This window comes from Barbus barbus (genome assembly GCF_936440315.1).
Source record: "Barbus barbus genome assembly, chromosome: 1".
NCBI lineage: Eukaryota > Metazoa > Chordata > Actinopteri > Cypriniformes > Cyprinidae > Barbus > Barbus barbus.
Genome location: NC_136729.1, coordinates 16,563,690 through 16,584,677, shown reverse-complemented (window position 1 = coordinate 16,584,677; position 20,988 = coordinate 16,563,690). Strand labels below are relative to the sequence as shown.

General features: G+C 38.2%; 1 protein-coding gene across 1 annotated transcript; it reads left to right on the top strand.

Annotated features, from left to right (window-relative positions):
- The first annotated feature begins 442 nt into the window (after positions 1–442).
- Positions 443–19,927, top strand: LOC306864866 (tripartite motif-containing protein 66-like). The gene is made up of 18 exons (XM_079409127.1): positions 443–834; positions 3,713–4,046; positions 4,692–4,857; positions 7,038–7,167; positions 7,393–7,509; positions 7,778–7,892; positions 8,118–8,264; positions 8,548–8,665; positions 9,287–9,915; positions 12,363–12,569; positions 13,747–13,840; positions 13,954–14,038; positions 14,832–14,997; positions 15,081–15,787; positions 15,875–15,995; positions 16,165–16,239; positions 16,336–16,488; positions 18,824–19,927. The coding sequence occupies exons 2-18, from the start codon at positions 4,038–4,040 to the stop codon at positions 19,061–19,063; spliced, it is 3,279 nt and encodes a 1,092-aa protein (XP_079265253.1). The 5' UTR covers positions 443–834; positions 3,713–4,037; the 3' UTR covers positions 19,064–19,927.
- Positions 19,928–20,988: the final 1,061 nt, after the last annotated feature.

Here is a 20,988-nt window from a genome sequence, read left to right as displayed (position 1 = left end):
TACCATAGAATGCATATAATAATTGCATACCAAATACTAAATACAAATAATATTTGAACACTCTCTGAACACTGTATTAGCTATACATATTTTTGGATAAAAAGGGCAATTACAGTGACCCTGATAAAAGAAAACTTTTGGCTTTTCCAATTTCATGGAATTTTAAACACATGAAACTGATATAAACATCTTTATATAACCCTAACAATAATATACTCTCTATATAAACTGATGTAATTTTAACTAACCATAACAATAATGTGATTCATGATTACAAGCAACTGAACGCTTCCTATACTATCTATTGCTGAAAGTAATTCAATTTACCGTGCGGTAAAATGGAAAATCTTGCATCTATAATCGTTCTTCTCTCACCTGTAGTACAAGAAAACTGAGACAAAGGCGACATCTGCTGGATTGGATGCAGGCGACATTTAAAGGTAGAGAACTTTAGTGCGCAACGCGGTGCGTATCACGAAGAAATACAGGAGGTGAAGGACGGGATTGATAATGCGCTCGGTTTCGTTGTAACTTTGATTACGTGGCGCTATTACATGGCAGATCTCCTGGAGACCGCACAATGAAACTTGTGCATCTACACTATAGATGCATGCACAATTTTGCCTTTTGACAGTTGCAGTGCTTAAACGATAGCGGGAATAAAATCATACGCGTGTAAGAAATATAGTCTCCAGGGGTGGAAAGACTTTAAACGATACAGTGATAGCAAGCTATTTAGTCACTGAAGCACTGCAGAAATCGCTATAAGCTTCCAGCCGCCGAAGAGGAGGAGGAGGATGGTTTTTGGATTTGTGCCTCTTCAAGAGAAGCAAGGTGCGGTTCAAACTCTCATTATGTGTGCATGCGTTCATCACTATTTGACATCGTCAGTGTGTGGTTATACTCAGTAACGATCTATATTGCGCTAAACACGAATGTTGTCACGTATGTGAGCAGTTTGTGCAGGATTTTGTGGAGTGCCATCCCATCTGTGTGAGGTGTGCGAGAAGATTCATCCAAAAACGCAGAGGTCGTGCGCATTTGGACATATTGCAACTTACACACGTGCATACGTGTATCATATCTTGTCAAGCGTTCCTGTTTCCTCAGTGTTAGTTTTTATTAAGTAGTATTTCTATGGAATAGCCTGGACAATTATGTGAATTATTAGTTTGTTGTATTTTTAAAGTAAATAATACGAGGTAAAGTGGAATAATTGGAAAAATTTGAAAGAAACAACCTTTTATGTCTGCAGAATGCCTTAACAAGAATTTTATTTCACTCAGTAGTTATTTGTCATTCATACAGTATGTTAAAAGTTTAAAATTTAAGGTAAAGATCTATTTATGCAGTCAGATTGATTTCAGCCTTTCTGATTGATTGGCCTATTTGTGCAAATTATACTGCGTCTAGCTTTCTGTGCAAGTATGAATTTGACCACTTACGTCTGTTAAATTGTTAAATGCAACCTAAATGTAAAAAGGTCATTTATTGGGGGCGGTAATAGCCTAGCTATTCAGTTTCGTCTTTCAACACAAATTGTAATTTGGGTTAGGGTTCTTAAAGGGGTTCAAACTAACGCTAGAGTCTTTTTCTGCTGGTATATTTCTAGGTTTATAAAGTGATGCACAATGACTTGTGAATCGAAGTAGTTTCACCTTAACCCATAATTTATCGTACTAGAATTCGCGTGCGCAGCGTAGTGTTGTTATGGTTACCTCCTTCAGGCGAAGGCATCTTTTGTCTTTTAGCAACAATGTGACATCATACGCACTGTGACTTACATTCTAAACTCGTGTGAAATCCATTTAAAACTAAATACTTATTATATGCCTATCTCTACTTGCATTAAAAATATACTTGTATGAAAATGTACATTTACAAGACCACCCATCCCCCAAAAGTTTTTACTTCCTTTGTTGCTAAAGAATTACTTTATTTGTAGTCTATGTATGAATATATATATATATATATATCCTATATATTTTACTCTGCTCATCTCCACAGTATAATGAGGGCGAGATATCACTGGATTCATATGAAGAAAAATCTCATTCCATTTTATCTCAAAATGTTTTATCTTTCATTATTGTTTATGTAAATGTTTTCAGTGTTTCCTTTTCACCTGTTAGAATGATAATGACTCCTTTTGAAATCTTCCCAATGCATGATCACTTTTTTATTACATCAGCAGCTGGAGTTCCAAGTGCTTGAAACCATCCATACAATAGCTCTCCTTATGAAGAAACCTCTCAAGTGTGTGCTTGAAGGTCTTGGCTGTTTGTTTGTTTTTTTCTTCAATTTTTGCACTAAATCATGTGACTGACAACTGTTTGGTTATTTGTAGCTTGTTCAATGGGACATCACATCATTGCACTATGCTACAATTAAATATTCTGTCTCGCTAGACAAATGGCTGCATATTTACACATGAAAAGGAAACAATCATCTCAGAGGCCCAATGGTAATTTAAACATTAGATTAAGTTTGTATCACTTATATAAAGGACATGACTGATTACCATTTTGCTATATTCATTCTTTCAGATTACCAAGAAAAGGCCTTTTCTCTGTGCATGTTAGAACTGCAATCTCCAAACCGATAATTGGCTACAATAAACATTCACTTGTAATGAGTGAAGACATAATGAATTGAATAATCTGTACTGAGCCATTACCATCTGCTATGGGCAAATCTGCCATTCCCCTGTCATGATCTCATAACCAATGATGTTAATGGATGTTACTAAGGTGTTCTTCCAGGGGAGGAACCTCCTCTCAAGTTTCTATTAATGTACTTCCTCTAGAGATGACTGTGCTTTCTCAGGCAGAAAGATACTTGTGCTGTATCCACTTACTGGAGAAAAGGAGTCATCTCTTGTAGTAAGACCAAAGAGAGAGAGAGAGAGTGCGTGAGCTTTTTGTTTTAAAAGCCAAATGGAGTGGCATGGAAGGCAAGGAGGGAGACGCAGGCATGCCTGTCTGCCCGAAGAACAAGAGAAAGACTGGCTGGGTAGACTAATTGTGTTTTAAAGTGGGTCTGTGGGTACACAATGGGGAATCGGATGGTTTTAAGCTCCCATGAGCAGCTCTAGAGGAATAGAGAGAGTTGTCAGATTTGTAGGTCAGGCTGCAGGGGTTGTTGTCAGGCAGACTCACGGTGGTAGAGGTGCTTTCTTAGAGGGGATCCGCACGACACCGATGTCAGTTCGGATTACGTGCGGTTTCATTAGTTTCCTCCAATCCCGTTTGCAAGCCCACCTGCCTTATGCATCGGTTGCTGAATATCTCTACCTGCGACAGATTTTGAGGAAGTCATGCCTCCAAATTCTTTGAGAACAGCAAGTGTGAGAGGATCATAATTGATTTCACGCTTTGCAGGGCATTGTGCGAGCACATCTCAATTCCCATCTGCTCCTGGAGAAGGCTGACCCGGTTTCAGCGTGTTACGTGGGAGCGGGCCCGGTCCGGAGGGACCTGTCCCTTACTAGTGCTGATCTAAGGAAGCAAGGAAGGAGGGCACCAACGTGTTCCCTCATCCCCGATCTATCTCACACCCTTCGCCTGCACTCCTCCACGCGATTCTCTTAAATATTGTAGGTCATCTGGCACCTCTCCCCTTCCATTTTTGGCAACAAGGGCTGCCGGGGATATTTTGTCCCAGAAAAAAAAATAATTATCAGCCCTCCCTAATTCCCAATTATTATGAACAGGCTTATTTAAGAAGAAAGATCATGGTGGCTGTCAGAGGGAAGGATTCGGGATCCGAGCAGCTGAAGAAAGCCAATGAGGAGAGCTACACGCCGGCCACGGCTGAGGGCACACGAGGAGGAGCGCTCAGGAGTCTACTCCGCTGGGGTTAAAGTGTGCAGTGTGCACTACTTCCTGCCGCAGGTACAGCTGTCACAGTGTGGTGTGGAGCTCTAGCTGTGTCAGAGGCTTGCCGTGTCCTTGCCTCACTGCTGCGAGAGCTGCTCTGCTGGATATCGCAATCGTTCTCACACGCACACGCAGAGGAGTCCATATCCCGCCATCGGCATGGAGAAGGTAAGACGTTTCTGCACTCAATTTTTAGGAAGATTTTGCAAGCTTGAATCTGTGAGATTTTAATTGTATTTGATTTGACACCGAGGTAATCAGTGAACTGCAGCTTCTTGCGACACACAGATGACGCATGATGTGTTATTGTTTTGCCAGTTAGGCTTTTTGGGAATAATAATGCGAAATGCAAATGTGAATATTTTTGGCGTCCTTTGAACAGGCGGCTTTGCTTTCTAATGAGTCATTAAAGCACAGCAAGTGCAGGGTTCAGAATGAATACTTTATATTGTTTTTCATGACAACAGTGGTTGGCTTAGGAATATTAAGTCCCAGTGGACATCTTGAGTAGTTTAAAGTGATAATTTATCCAAAAAACGTGTATGACTTTCTTTTATACCCGTAGAGCACGAAAGAAGATATCCATTAACTGACAAAATAAAAAAACTTTTCAGTGTTTTCAGATTTCAAAAGGTCTTCTTTTTATATGTTGAAGTGCTACTTGAGAAATTAAAGATGCTGCTTTAGTTTATGCCAGCTAGATTAGTTGTTGTGGAGGTAAGACGCCTACTCCTTTGTGGCTGACAGATATGTCAGCAAATCCTGCTCTATTGGAATGCAAAAGAATCAAATTCATTTTAAATGTATCTGCAGTGCTGTTCTGAGTGTTCAGAGCCCAGGATGGCACAGAGCTTGTGCACCTTCTGCAACAAGTGGCTGTGTTTCCAGTGCACAGACTTGCATCAGCACGAGAGAAGCTCCACTCAGCTCTTTGACCTGCAGCACCAGCCACGAGACCCTCCATCACCGTCTGAAATAGGCAAGAGCGTCTTTCTTTTACCGATCTGTAATTACTTTCCTCTTTTAGCTCAGGTCGGCTGTTTGCTTGCACGTTTCTGCTCTTGGCCACCGGACATTATCAGCTCCGCACCATATTTTTCTAACCCCTCTTCTTTAACTCGATGAATAATGCATTTTATAATAAGTCTGAATAATTATCCTGTGATGTATTGTAGTGTTGTATTTTTTATGTGACCCACTTTCTAAAACTGATTCTCTCTCAGCAAACGCAGCACAACACACGCCTGTCCGACGCTAGCTTTCTTTTATCGATACTCCTGAGCTTTCTCTCAAGACGCTCTGAAATCCACTTAACGTATGATAACGACACCACAAGTCCTCACAGAAAATGAGAGATGGAGTGATAAACGAAAGAGTGGTAGAAAGAGAAAAAAGAAAGAGTGGTAGAGTGTGAGAGAAACAAAAGTGCGGGTGTGAAGCAGGATGTGGTCAGTCACCAGTATGCACTGAGGCAGGGGGAGCTCTTCAGTGTTGGAGCCTGTGGTCTCGTACTTTAACACATCTCTCCCTGTGCAAAGTGTCAGTGTGTCTCTGTCTACCCTACACTGTCACAGCATCAGCCGGCCGGCGCCTCTGATGGACAGACTGTATATCCAGTGTGACAGGTGCTGTCGGTTGAGGTCCTTCTTTACTAACGGAGTTCTGCATTCTGCCTGACTAACTTTCTCTGCTCACAGAATTATATATGCCAAGGGACTGTTCAAGTAATAATGGTTTATTTAGATTGTTTGCTACAATGGAATGGAAATGAGAATGTTTGATTTATTTGTTTATGCCATTTGCTTCAGCCCAGGTTAATGCAGATGTCTTTATTTAAAGAAACTCATTTCAGTTTTTTCAAAACCTCGGCAGACTTCTTTGGTGTTTTCTTTTGGGTTTTATTTGTATATTTAAAACAGAAACAAACAGGTTTAGTTTTAAAATAAAATAATATATATATTAAATAAACTTTTATTTAATTATTATATAAAAATAAAATATGAATTTATTGTCATTTAACTTTAATTTTATTGAAAAAAAACCCTAAATTATTATTTTTATATAATAAAAAGTAAAATAAAATGAAATTGTTAAAACTTGTCTGAAGGTTTTCAGATTTTTTTTTTTTTTCATTTTTTCTGATATATATATTTTTTTTATTAATTCATACATGAAAGCTGTATGTATTACTTTATTTGGCTCTTCAAAAGCAAAAACGAATTGTAATATAAATAAAAAAAAATATAAAATAGAATAAAATAATAAGGTAGTTAAAACTTGTCTGTGTAGTTTACATGATCATTTAAACTTAACATTCTGATGTCATATTTTTAGTGATGTCAAGCAATTAATCACGATTTATCGCATTCAAAATAAAAGTTTTTGTTTACATAATATATGTGTGTGTACTGTGTATATTTATTATGTATATAATATATATAAATACACACACATGCACATATATATTTAAGAAAAATGTGTTATATTTGTATATTAAATACATTTGATATATATATTACATACAGCACTAGATATTTAAAAAAAATACTATAAAATAGTTAAAAACCTGTCTGTTTATGTAGTTTGCATGATCATGTATAATTAGCATTTTGATGTGATATTGTTTAAATGTCCAGTGCTAGGTGTATGTGAAATGTGGGCCATTCTGAAGGCACACATGAAAGCAGTATCTGTTACTTTATTTGGCTCTTCAAAAGCACACGTAGAGTTACATTCCTCATATTGGCAGGGCTTTTAATGAGACATTAACTGATTGATCAAAGCTCTGCTGTGTTCCATTTTTGTCTGTTTTTCTTTTGCTGGAAAAATGATGCATTTATACGTCCAGAAATATTTATTAGGATTTTGATGTGCTTTGTTCCTCCACTAAAAATAAATGAAGCTAGCATAACTCACAGAGGCCAAGCGAGGTCTTTCGTGCTATATTGGTCAAAATGATTCGAACATACTTAAAACCTCATTAAACCTGCAGAACTCTGAGAGATTCCACATGCTCTTATTAACACATTTGTTTTCCTGCATTTTTCCATTGTAACATTTCTTTTAAATATTTGATTCTTGATTACAGATAATGTGTTCTTTCTGGGAATCAGCTAATTAGGCCTAATTTTCTCTCTTCTGTTGTGTTGCGTGTCTCAGGAGCCGGTTGCTGCGGGCATGCAGTTGTCATGTGTCCTCTCCATAAACAGGAGCCTCTGGAACTCCTGTGTGAAACGTGCGACCTCATGGCCTGTAGCATCTGTCACCTGTCCACCCACAAAGACCATAGGTATGCGTAGAGGACACATACCCATTGCCACGCATGGCCACGTTCACTATGCTCTTGTACACATGCAAACACTCTCTCTCATATGCTTTCCTAAACACATGCGCAAAGATGCAGACAGAACAGGTGGCCACTTTCTCACGTATCAACAAATATGCTATCGAGTGTGTTGTGTGTAAACGTTAAAAGTCAAAGGTGTTTCACTGGCTGTTGGTTTCTTATCTTTAGACTGGTGCACGTTGGGAAGGCTCTGCAAGACCAGCGTTGGCTCTTGCAGAACCTCACGGCCCGAGTGGAGGAGAAGAGATCTGCTGTGGAGAGCACCGCTAAACAGATCCAGGGCAGGTGAGGCGATACCCCACCTATTCCATTTCCATGATGCTGCTAATGTTAGCATTAATGCAAGCTAAACAAAGCGTGTCCATTACTCATTTGAAAAGCGAACAGCTGGGATGCTTAAGACAACAAGCATAAAATGACGTTGACAAGATCCATTACTTCCTTTGAATGATTTCGGCAGATGTTCACGCATCCAGATGTACCGGTCATATCGGTTTGTTTCAACCATATCCCTCAACCATCTCCCCGTTCGTTTTTCTTTCCGTTTGTCCAGGCTTCATGGTATAAAGATCACGCAGAGGAAGGCAGAGAACCAGATAAAAATGGCTAAGATGATTATGATGAACGAGCTTAACAAACGGGCCAACGTATTAATAGAACAACTGGAGGTAATTACTTTTTCCCTCGTTTCCCTCTCTGTCTTTCTGTGCCGTTCCAAACGTATTCATCTCCAAACATCCATGGATGTAGTGGTGATGGAGCGTGTGGAACAGAGCGTCTTCTGAGCAAATCATGCAAAATAGGCAGATTCTGCCAAGTAGCGACAACCAGATGGGGATCTTGGGAAAAACAGTGTGGAGATCCACATTTTTGTCGTTGTCTTCCGGTTGCAGAGTATCTCCGGTGATTTCAAGCAACGTCTGGAGGACCAGCTGCAGGGGGCCATAGAGCTGTGTAGCCAGCTGGAGCACATGCAGAACTTCATTACCTGGGCTACAGCCCACCACAGACGCAATCCACTGCTATTCAGCAAAGAGCTGGTAGGATTTTCTCCTGTCCAAGTGGGCTTCATATGTTAAGATTCCTGGCGGCTGCCTGCTAAGTTTCTGGCAGGTCTCAAAAAGATGTCAGCACTATTAGTTTAAAGCAGCCTCACCTATTTTTCATGGCTGCATTTAGAACTAGCCTTAATCATTTTCTCATAAACTTAAAAATAAAGAGACAGTGGAGAAAGAGTTTCAGTTTCACTGCCAGAATTGCATGCAATATTTATAACTCGGTGTCTCTGTAATCATGAGGTTTGATCTATAATTCATTTGTCAGATTGCTCTTCAGATGCAGCAATTGCTGGAGCCACTGATGCTCTCAGAGGCTTGGACCCCATTGAAAATCAAGTTTAACTGGGATGCCAGCTTCTGGACCAAGCAGATGTCTACTTTAGGTAAACTGAACTATTGGACAATGACATTAGATGGTTATTTTTTATAACTTTTACATATGCTTTGTTCTTCATACAAGGATAATGTCAATCTAGATTTGCACATTCCAGGAAGAATATTCCAGTGTTTTCAAGCCCTCAAAAACTGCTTTTAAAGTTTTAGATGAGCTTAGGGTTTAGACTTTGGTTCTGTTCAAATGAAATTTGGTTGCAGTGTAAAGGTGGCTATAAAATGAAAAATAGGCCAATCACAATGCGTTAAGCAAAATGTCATGATGGCATCATCACTTCCATTCATTTAAAATGGAGAACATTGTAACTAACAATGTCAGTTGGACATAAAACAATTAAATAAATAAAAATATGTCTTTGGACAATGAAAAAAGACAATATATATTTATATAATTATAAATATATAATTAATAATCATAAATAATCAGCATCATAATATTCATTAACAAACCTTCATTATCACTGAGGACATTAAAAATACCTTTTTTTAATGCTTTTGCCACTAGTACAAGATTAGTGTTGCAAGATAACACTAGTGGAGAAAAATTTAAATGAATTTTTTGAGGAATATCTGTTGCCGCGCATCACTGTAATGAATCCTCCTTGCTTTAGGTCAACTGGTTGTTGAAGGTGGAAGTCGTTCATATCCAGAGGTTGTGGGTCATCCCAGTATTCTGCGACCCCAGCCTGTCCCATGCATAGCAATGCCTCCTCTGTGCCATGCGGTGCGGGAACCTGGATGCGCCTGCCAGGCCTTCTGTCAGCCCCAGCTCTGCTGCCTTCACTGCAGACCTACTCAATCCGTCCCTTTGGATAAATTCCCTTCCCAGTGTCCTCAGGCCACCAGGCGGAGCTCCCCGCCATCTCTTCACAGCTGCTGGGAGGCTGATGCATCTGTCCCGGTGCATCCGCCTGGAGCTCAGCCTCTACAGCAGTCCACCTCTCACCCTGGATCTGACCCCGTCCAGCATGGAATCAGCTCTGCTTCACCTCGACAGCCTGTCGGAGCCAACCGACCATTGCCCGAGCCGCTCCCTGCTAATTCCAACCAGGCTGCCATGGACGGAAGAAACTCTGCATCAGGCCAGCCTCCCGGTGAAAGAGGGCAAACATCTGCACCCGGAGGAGCTACAGGGCTGCCGCAGGTCCGCAATCAGGCTCAAGTGCAGACAACCACAGAAACCAGCAACCAGCCCATGATTGAATTGCAGCCTATCGATGCTCGCATCGGTGATGACAGGGTGAGTTTCATTAATGTGTCGTTGTTTATCTGTCCTTTGCAAAGCAATACCTTTGCTCTCATTGTGCTCGATACTCACCACAATCCTCAGGCCTGGCGCTCTTTAGTGCTTGCAGAGGCTGCATGTCAACCACGCCATTAACTGGTCCACACCACAAGTCCTAGCAGAAGAAAAGGCCATCGAGCAGCACTGCAAATGTGCTGAAGCATTGGAGAGGGCTCAAGTGTAGGGTCCTTACAGTATACTGACTTTAATTTTGGTAGTTGATCATTTGTTTTTCAATGTCAAGATTTTAAGTCAAAACTTGTGATATATGAATGAATGAATGGAGAGTATACATTTTCAGCGAAGTGACAGGTCATTTTTTTTTAACTATTATTAACCATAACTATTATTAATCATATAGCATTTGTACAACTCATTTTAATTGTCCTGTGGTGCTGCAAATGAGTTTATGAAGTACAGATATTCCATGTAGTCTCTCCATGACAGTGGCTCACAACCAGGGGGCCGGGACCCACTAGGGGGCTTCAGCAAACATCTAAGGGGGACTCAAGATGACTTAAAATTAAATTAAGAAAAAAACAACAACAACAATTAAAATAAGCTAAAACAATTAAACACAATAGATATTTCTTCTTCTAATTCACGTCCTCAAAAATAGTTTTTCTAAAACTAAAATTTTTTTCCCAATTGAAAAACCCTGGTATATGATGTAGCCTAATAATAATAATAGACCTGGAAAAGTCATGTAAATTAATAAAAACCTTGGGCATTTTATACAATTTATGAATATTATAAACATTTTCATACTTTCATGAGGTCATACAAATGACAGGTAATTAATCAGTAATGAAAATAAATAATTTAGTGATATAAATTATATATTATATTATTATTATTTTAACTGTTGTATTTAAACGTGCATACTGTATATTAAATAATAATAATAGTATTCATAATGTGTGTGTGTGTGTGATTATTATGAAGAATTATATAAAGATAAATAATTATTCAAGAAAAAAGTTTTAGATTAAGTATACGTCACACTTCTGACATGTTTTCACACAGCTGTCACGGTCACATTTCATGTCAACCACCCATTAACTGTAGCTTCTTTCTCATCTTTTTTATTTTGTGCTATTTCAGTTCAAATATTTGCTCACTTTGCTCATGTTGTGCTTGTGCTTTAAGTGTATTTGGAGTGGATGACGGCGTGAGAACGGTGAACTCGACATCGAAACAAGCTCCACTGCTCTCAATATTAATTTAGAAAGAGGAAATTGAATCATTCCAGGCAGCATCATCTCTATTTATGCGGCTGTAATGTGTTTTCATCTTGACAGCTACTGACAGCACCTCTGCAAGCAGATGGTGAGACATAAGTGAGGACAACTGGTGTGAGCTCAGAAACAATTAAGACCACAAAATAACACACACACACAAACTCACTCTGCTCAGCAACCGCTCCTCAAGCAGTATTGGACAAAAACCAAATCAGGCATTAGTTCTCTTGATGTCAGTATTTTGATAAATCTTCCTAGGACAAACACCAATCAAAATCAGTTTCCCTGTAAGATTTGGCACTCCAGAGGCAAATTAGTCTAATATATATTTTTTTATGTATCATCTTCAGCCCGTAACTGTGACATGATTAAAGGGAGGGAAAAAGCACTTGGGTGCAACCACATATTTACTTAACCTGGCATTAATGAGAAGCTAGGGGATTTGAAGGAGCCGGCTGTTGCATTTTTCTTCATCTCGCTGTAGAGCCCACACGATTACCTCTAAAGTCTCTGAGACCTCCTACCTTCTTCCTGCACCCACACATGCTTGCAAGACACACTCTCCACAGCTTGATTCATTCCACCCTGTCCTCCTGGGCTTCTATCAGGTGAGTGTTTTTATTCCTGAGGTGATTATGAGAGAGAGAGAAAACAAGATAGATGGAGGAGGGGCTACGTCGAGCGTACGGGCTGCTGCCTCCAACTCTGACATTTGTCGTGTTAGTGAAGGATGCAGTCGCTGGGGCTTTTCTACAACTTCTCGCATTAGTGAAACGATGACAAGAGAAGAAGAGGGCCGTGGAGGAGAGAAAGTCTAATCTCTGATGTGTTAATGCTGCAAATTCAAAGAAGCCTTCCATGCCCCAGATGTGGGATTTACATACGATAATTGGTGCTGTAACTAAGTCATATATTATCAGGAGAATTATTTTGTAGCGTTCGGAGTTGCGGCACTTTTCTCTCTGCGTTTGAAAGATGTGATTGTGCTGGCTTTTGCTCCAAACCAGTGTAGCTATTGTGCATTGTCACACTCAAGGTTATTGTTCCTCACCTTCATGTCCTCTGTTGTCACTGTTGCTATGGTTGTAGTGTGCCGCATATGCTGTCGAGATCACTTTTAGCCTAGTACTGCGCTAATGAGACTTTGGCTCTCTTCCGTAGAGATCCTCGGCGCTGGAGATGTTCACACGGGCTCAAGGCCGAGGAGGTGGCGGCCAGAGCCGTTCCGGTTCGAAGAGGGCGACCAGGTCTCAGAGCACCTCAAAAGAACCCAGAGGGCCTCGTAAAAGGCTCTGTAAAGACAGGCCGACCAGAGCTGCTCATAGCCTGGCAACAGTGGCTGGGAACCAGGGATGCACAACGCAGCAGGTAAACTTTCTATATACGTGGCAAGACAAACATACCCTCTTTTCACAGCGATGCCACAGAAGAATCATTTTTGGTTCCCCAAAGAACCTCTCGGTGAAAAGTTCTTAAAAGAACCACCAACTATTAAAAAAAATTTAAAACTTTTTCCATTATAAAGAACCTTTTGTGGAATGGAAAGCTTCCATGGATGCTAGGATTCGTGTAGACATGGCTTGTATTAGTGCAGTGGTTTATAACCAGGGGTTTATAATAAGGAAAAACAAGCTTTAAAATAAGCTAAAACAACAAGAACAAAAAAACAATAATTATTTTAATTGCATGTTTTAATCTGTCTACACTTACAATTTCCATAAATAAATAAATAAATACTTTAATTATATTGTTGTGCACATAATAAGGCCTTGGAGTCAAAAGGTTGAGAGGCACTATATTAGTGAGTGTTTTTTCCTAGAGCTCAGCATTGTTTCTACACTGGAGGAAAAAAAATAAAAAATCAAAGTTGTAAATAAAACAAGTGATATTAGAATTTTTATGAGAAAATATTATCTTAGTTTTTCTACTTCAAAATAGAAGTTTCTATTTTTTTGTAATTAATTGTGAAATGTACTATCAAGAGTGAAAATTGTTTTGCCGCTTAATTTTTTTTCCAGTGTGAAATAGCATAGAGGTGTAGTCGTAATGTTAAACACGGACCCCACAAACTTTTTTGAAAATATATTTCTAATAAGATAAGAATAGTACATTGGTATGAATAATTCACTATATTAATATTAATTGACATTGATGAAATGCTCTTGTCCTGAATTGCTTTTCATCACGATTCCTTTTAAAGTTAATTTCAAACATGTCTCTCTGTCATACAGTGCAAAACAGCTTTGTTCCAGTGCACACAGCTCTGATACTTGCCTTTTAAGGGATAAACCAGATGATGTACATCAAATAAGATAACTGTTGTCTTGGAAACAGTTTCTTTAACCTCTTTCTGTTTGAGAACAAATTAGATGCAGCAGCCCACATAACTGATTGTATTCAGTTTAACAAGTTCACTGTTGCCTCACATTCATATTCACTGATTTAGTCTGCATGCTGATGTTGTGACATCACTGCATCCCTTACCTGTCATCAAAGTGGCAGTGTTTCATAACTTAGATTTTACTGTTTGCTTCTTGTATCTCAGCAGGTCTGTGCACGACTCGATGCTTCTGAGATGATCCCAGGACATATAAACAGTCACACTGCATCCTCTCTGACCACCTACAAGTCTGAACCAGGTTAAGAGGCTGATTATGATTTATAAATATGCTTATTTTATTTTCAATTTACAATAGAAATACATAATGAGGACATTTCGTAGTGGATTAATCAGTCATTTTCCTGCTTTCAGATAACGTATATGCATATACCTATGAAAACAGAAGGCTGAAAACCAGAAAGAAGAAAAAATTGTTTCGAGAAGATCCAGACACCAGGTAGAATTTAGAAGTTAAAAAAAGAAAAAGCTCCAGGTTTAATGTGCTTATTTATAGGGCTGCACAGTTTGGGCAAAAATGTTGTGATTATATATATCAATATGACTATAAATTATTATTTTTTTTTTTACAATATTGTACCATAAATTATTATTATTCAATATTTTATTATGGTTATTATTATTTTATTATTATATAAGTAAAAATACTAAACAATATAAGAAATATCCCTATTGCAATATTTCCCTGTAAAATATATATTTTTTTTATTTGAGAAAAATATAATAATATAAAATATAATATATGGTAAAAATAACAATATTGTTAAAATACTAATAGTCATGGCTTAATATCTCTCTCACTCTTAATATCTTTTTAAAATGTTAAAGTATTTGAGCATTTATTTTGGCGCAAAACTGCAAAGAGCTTATCCTTTGTTGACAACAGCCGGTTTATAAGTGGTTCTCATTAAAGGGATAGTTCACCTTCAGTTTCTGGTCCCCATTGACTTGCATAGTGTTTTTTCTATGCTATGGAAGTCAATGAGGACCAGCAACTGAAGGTGAACTATCCCTTTAAGTATGGGAAGATGTACAGGTAAGCATCCCAAACTCATGTGCAGCAGCATTTACTGCGGACCGAGCAGCTCTGAGACACTCCTGTCTGAAACAACACAATACTGCACTAAGTCATGCACGATTTAGGTTTTATTTATATTACTTGCTGGTCCTACAAGAAACATTGCAAATTTGTCTTGAAGGTTGAAAGGTAGAAAGTTTTTTGTTTTCTACAGTGATAAAGAAGCCCCAGATGGTTCGAAGGTTCCAGTTGTGTGTCTTGAGCGACTCAAGATCCTAGTGTCACGACATCCACCTCAGAACCTTACTTCTCAAACAGAGCCTGGACTCAGACCTGAAGAAACTGTCTTCAGAGTGCTAGAGAGAAAGGTCACTTCTCAGGTATCACTTTAATGTTGATGAAATGCTTTCCTAGGTTTTATATCATCTGACAGATCATAATAATAATTTTAATGTCCTTCAAGGGAACTTTGGATAAGGACAGAGACAGCGTGGTTCAGACAGAGGACAGCGTGTCGCCCATAGAGCAGCTATCACCAGAACATCTGCATAGCAGTGAATCATCTGGCTCCCTTGAGGTTTCTCAGCCTTCTGTGCAAGAATTTTGCAACATAAACCAAGAGTCCGGGGTACTAGCCATCTCCAATGATTCAGACCCTATCTTACAACCTGACACAGAAGAAATACACTCCTCATCTGAGCTCAGATCAGTGACAGGTTCTGATATCCAAGCTGAATCCACAAGAGAAGCTGAAGCAGGCTCAGATGCAGATGTGGAATCAGAGCTCCTGCAGGAGTCAGATCCGAGCGCTGAATCCGAACTGCAGGTCGAATCTGAATCAGATGTGATTTCAGAGCAGCCCCCTGAATGGGTGCTCTCGGCTTCTGAACAGGAATTTGAATCAGATCCAGATTCCACGGCCGAAGTGACTCTGAATCTTGAACCAGAGTCTGAATGGGAAGCGGAGCAGCCGGTTCTCCCACCTGCCGCCGGCTCTGAGACTGTATCAGAACGTGCCGTTGAACATCAACCTGCAGAGGAAAGCCCTGAGATAGAGAATGAGGACTTCTGTGCGGTCTGTCTCATCGGAGGAGACCTTCTCTGCTGTGATCATTGCCCCAAAGTCTTTCACCTGTCATGCCATGTCCCTCCTCTCCATAGTTTCCCCACGTAAGTCATTCTCCCTCCTACTTTGCATATCCACCTGTGTCTTTACTCACCGCTGAAGCTAACCTTTATCATCTCGGGCTTCCACAGAGGTGACTGGATTTGCACCCTGTGCAGGGATGTGGAGCAGCCAGAGGTGGAATATGACTGTGAGAATGACCAGATGTCCACGGGTTCGCTGCCATATGGGCTGTCGGCGTGTGACCAGAGGGTAAGTGAAGGGGATGCAGAGTCTCATCTCATCTAGCTCTGACTAATCCTGTGACCTCAGAGATCTGGGAGTCTAAATCCAAAAAAAGTTCCTCCCTCAAGAGATTTACAGTCTGTCTAACAAAAGTGAAATATCTCTGTTGATGGATGACTTATCTGTTTGATCACAGAAATGTGAGAAGTTGACGCTGCTGATCCTCAGCAATATTCTCAGCACTCCGTTCCATGAGCCTGTCAGCCCTCTGGTGAATTTAAAATGAATATCTTATGATTTTATATTTGTAGATGATACTTTTATCTATCTTTCTATCTGTTAATTTTCTATTTTTATCTATTTATAGGCCCGTCATTATTATCAGATCATCAAGAAACCCATGGACTTGTCTGTCATTCGGAACAGGCTCAGCAGAACCAGCAACACACACTATCATTCCCCGCAAGAGTTTGTGGCTGATGTCCTGCTCATGTTCAAAAACTGTGCCAAGTTCAACTACGTGAGTGAAATGCATTATTTTGTTAATCTACCTCCTCCTAGCCATTAGTGGTGAATATTTAATTTCATAACTGATTCACATTCAGACAGCGTGCTGATATAATGATTATGCATTACTTTTTTAATATCCTGTTTAATTTAGCTGAAATTAAATTTTTAATAGATTAGGCTAAAAAAAAACTAAACAACTACACTCATTTGTGTTCATTCTGTGTATTTGCATTGTATAATAAATGAAGTCCTGAAAGTAAGTTTGGGAGGAGCTTGTTCATCTAATCATGTCAATCAAATTACAAGAATGTATAAGTGGCTACTTACAGTATCTCACTCTGTCATCCTTATTTTTTGTACACTGCATTATCAAAATGATGGGGCCATGCAGCTACACGATTGGAAACAGGTGCATAAAATCAAGCCATGATGGAGGGTCGTGCTCAAGCCCCCCAGTCCATTTACTCACATCACTCTTAAGGATTAAGTGGACATGTTTACTTGTGGCAAAAAAATAAAGATAAATTTGCTTGAGAAGCATAATTGTTTTCATCAAAACATGTTTTGCTAATATACAGCACCTGTCAAAAGTTTTGAATAATTAAGATTTTTTGATGTTTTTTAAAGGCTTTTATGTTCATCAAGGCTGAATTTATTTTAATATATTTTTTCATTTTAATTGATTCTTTTGGTAGTAAATCTGATTTTTATCAGCCATTACTCCAGTCTTCATTGTCACACAATCTTTCAGAAATCATTCTAATATTCCTATCTGGTGTTCAATTATTTAACAGTTATTATTGGTGCTCACTGCTCAATCATTTATAATGGTTCTTCTCATTGTGCTGTTCTCGTGGAAACTGATACATGTTTTCAGGATTCTTTGATGAATAGAAAGTTCAAAAGAACAACATTCATTTGAAACTGAAATCTTTTGCAACATTATGAATGTCTTTACTGTCATAAATCCTTGCTGAATATAAGTATCGATTTCTTTCTTTCTTTCTTCATTAAACCTTACCCCAAATATTTAATGGTACTGTATCATGTTTTCCAGTTCACAAAAATATTAAGTAGCAAATACTGATTTCATCCTATATATTATAATATAATAGGAATAATAAGAAGAAACATTTCTTGAGCACCAAATCAGCATATTAGAATGATCTTTGAAGGATCATGTGATACGGAAGACTGCTGAAAATTCAGCTTTGCCATCAAAGGAATAAAATGCATTTAATAATATTTATTAAAATAGAAAACTTATTTTAAATTGTGTTTATATTTCACAACATTACCGTTTTAATTGCATTTTAGATCAAATAAATGCAGCCTTGATGAGCATAAGATACTTTTTTTTTCAAAAACACCAACGTTTTATATATTTTTTTATTCTTAAGATTAGATTAGATAAGGTTAGACTCTACTTTATTGTCATTATGCAGAGTACAAGTACATATCTAATGAAATGCAGTTAGGATCTAACCAGAAGTGCAAGAATATAGTGTTTTATATACAGATAAGTGCAGAGTAAGTGAAGCTATAATTTACAGTATGTACAGTGGAGTTGCTATATACAATATTAAGCAGAGTATGTACAGAAGATATATAGGAGTGCTGTGTAGGGTTATGTTTACAGTATGAACAGCAGCAATGAAGAACAGTGGTAATAAATACAGTTGGTGTACAACAGTATTGTTAAACAATGCATAGTCTAAGCAAAATATCAGTAATGCAATAATATTTTTATAGGAATAGTGTACTGTGCTTTGTACAGTAACAGCGTTAGACAGTGTACAGTGTAATAGCTTGAACAATGTACAGTCTGTGCAAAATATGAATAGTGCAAATACGTTTGTAAAGTACTGTGACCAATGCAGCAAGAGAGCAGGTGCAATACTGTAAAAAGTGATAAGTAATTTAAATAATAAAAAAAATAAGTTAAGTGAATTGTGGAGTTAGATTGGTGGTGTGGAGTTTAGAAGGGTCACAGCCTCAGAGAAGAAGCTCTTCCTGAGCCTTTTAACCGTTCTTCACCATTCTTCACTAAATGTAATTAAATTTATGCTCATAAAAATTAAGTACATTTAAGATACTCTCTACATTTAATATCTTACATTTGTGGAAAACAAGACAAAAATTATTATTAAGATTTTTTTGTAGATTTTGATGCAATTTTTTATTAGCATCAATATGGTAGGACATTATTGGTATGTAGGAGGATCATTTACCTTAGTTGGATATACTATTAAATATGTTTAGGAATATACTCAGACATATGGTTGTCTGTAGATCTTAAGAGGTCAGATCCTGTAGATGCTGACTGTGCTGCTTTCTCTCTCTAGCCGGACTCAGAGGTGGCTCAGGCAGGCCACAGTCTACAGTCCTTTTTTACATCCAAACTGAGGGAGGTTTTCCCAGATCTGACCTGCCCTGTCCAGGAGGAGGAGGACTCAGATAATGAGGATTACGAGGAGCTGGAGAAAGCTATGGCGACTGGATTTCCCTGGCCCGAGAGAAAAGAGCAGAGCCACAGGAAGAGGAAGAGAAGGCACTCCCTCAACTGGAGGAGAAATCACTATTAGTTGTGCCTCTCTCTCTCTCTCTCTCTCTCTATATATATATATGTACAGAGACTTTTGACCCACTCGTTCTGAATTTTCCATTCTGGGTGACTTGCTGTTTTTTAAAGATAGATGTTGAAATACAGTATATGCTTTTTCTGAGGACTAATCTCACACATTATAACCAGTTGATGTGTTATGCTGTTATTTGTAGCTGTGGGTAGGTGTTGATATAAACCTATGTCTCCAGACTTCGCTTAAGGTCTTGCACTAGTATTTATTCCAATGCTTACACTTACATTAAATTGTACAATCAATTTGATAGCTGACTGGTTGCTGGCAACTGCTACTTAGTAAATATAGATAAGCAACATTAATTGGTAATATTATATAATATATTTGCTCTAAATATCATTCTTCTTTTTATCCAAATATCCCTTATAATGAGGTACTTTTTCCAGCTGTTTTACTGTGATGAGTTTATTGACCTGTAGAGGGAGCACTTCATATAGCCTGTTCATACATTAGTTCATATTGGACTTTTTCAGTGGCAGGAGGATGTGCGTAATGTGACTGAAACCCATGAACCCTTTTTAGAATTGATATTAGGTGGTTGCTACACAACTGTGATGTTTTAAATTAATCTTTTAAATGCTTATTGACTGAGACAAAAAAAAAATCTTTTCATAGGCGGATGGAACACTTTATAGTCCAGTATGTTCCTCCAGCATGTGGTTCACAAACAGGTTTGATATTTGTATGTCTTCTGAATTTTGTAATACTGGTCTTAATTGCTGTGCAGATCATGTTAAGTCCTCTTCTAATGCTGTTTACTGTCTTTAGCTGGATTGTATTTAGTCTTAAAATATATATACTGTATGGTGTAAATATGCGATTCAGACTTTCCTTCAGATGTTTCCTTCTGCTGCACAAACAACATTGCTTTTCCCTAATGGTTTTAAAATTAGACTTGAAATGAACCTTGTTTAAATATACAGTCAGTTATGGATGAAATGTTGCGGAATGAAAATTCAAGACATTGCGAAATATATGAGTGCTTTTTTCTGAAAGCCTTTCTAGCATTATCACCAAATTGCGGGCCAGAAGTAAACTAATTTTGTCACAAATTAATCATGCAAGTAATTGCTTTTCCAAAAACAACTGTAACTTCTAGCTTTGACTGAAATGTACAAAATAAGAGGTTAAAACTACATCTGGAAATTTTCAACATAATTTTAAATACCTTGTCAACAAACCCTACTGCATCAATAATTTTCCTGTGACATTTACAATTTAAGGAAACTGACATTAGCTTAGGTAGACATGCAACTTTTAAACACTTAAAAACCCTAAAGGCACATGCACAAAGCCATATATACACAAAGCACTTTTATTGTAGATAATAGAGTTTTCATAATGTATTACTGATTTTTTTTTTAAGAGTTGGATAGGTTAACAGACTGAAACATTTATAAAACCCTAGATAGTCATATAAACATACTCATTCAACTTTTTAACAAGTTCAGCATCAAATAGCCCTAGATTTTTTGTGTTATTCCATTTGAAGTAAATGGTCCATTTAGGGGTTCAAATAACTCTGACACACTTATGACTCAGCCTGGCAAGAGGTACACAAACATAGGCCTCATCTGAAAACAGGTCTGTTCCAACTACATTTTATAATTTAATTTTACTTGCAGAGAACTGATTAAAACATCATGTCACCTTTTAAAGCATTACTTGAGGAAATATAGCTCTAAATGCATGAGAGTCACAGAACTGCAGTGAGTGGAGTATGTGACTCATTGGTGTTCCTTGTGTGAGCATGTGAACACTGTAATAAGTATTTGGAGGGCTTTTTCCCATAGAGCAGAGACTTATAGAGCTCCCTGAGATTCTTGAGGCTGTATTGTTGCATGTGGGGTTCTGACAGATTAATAAAGTCT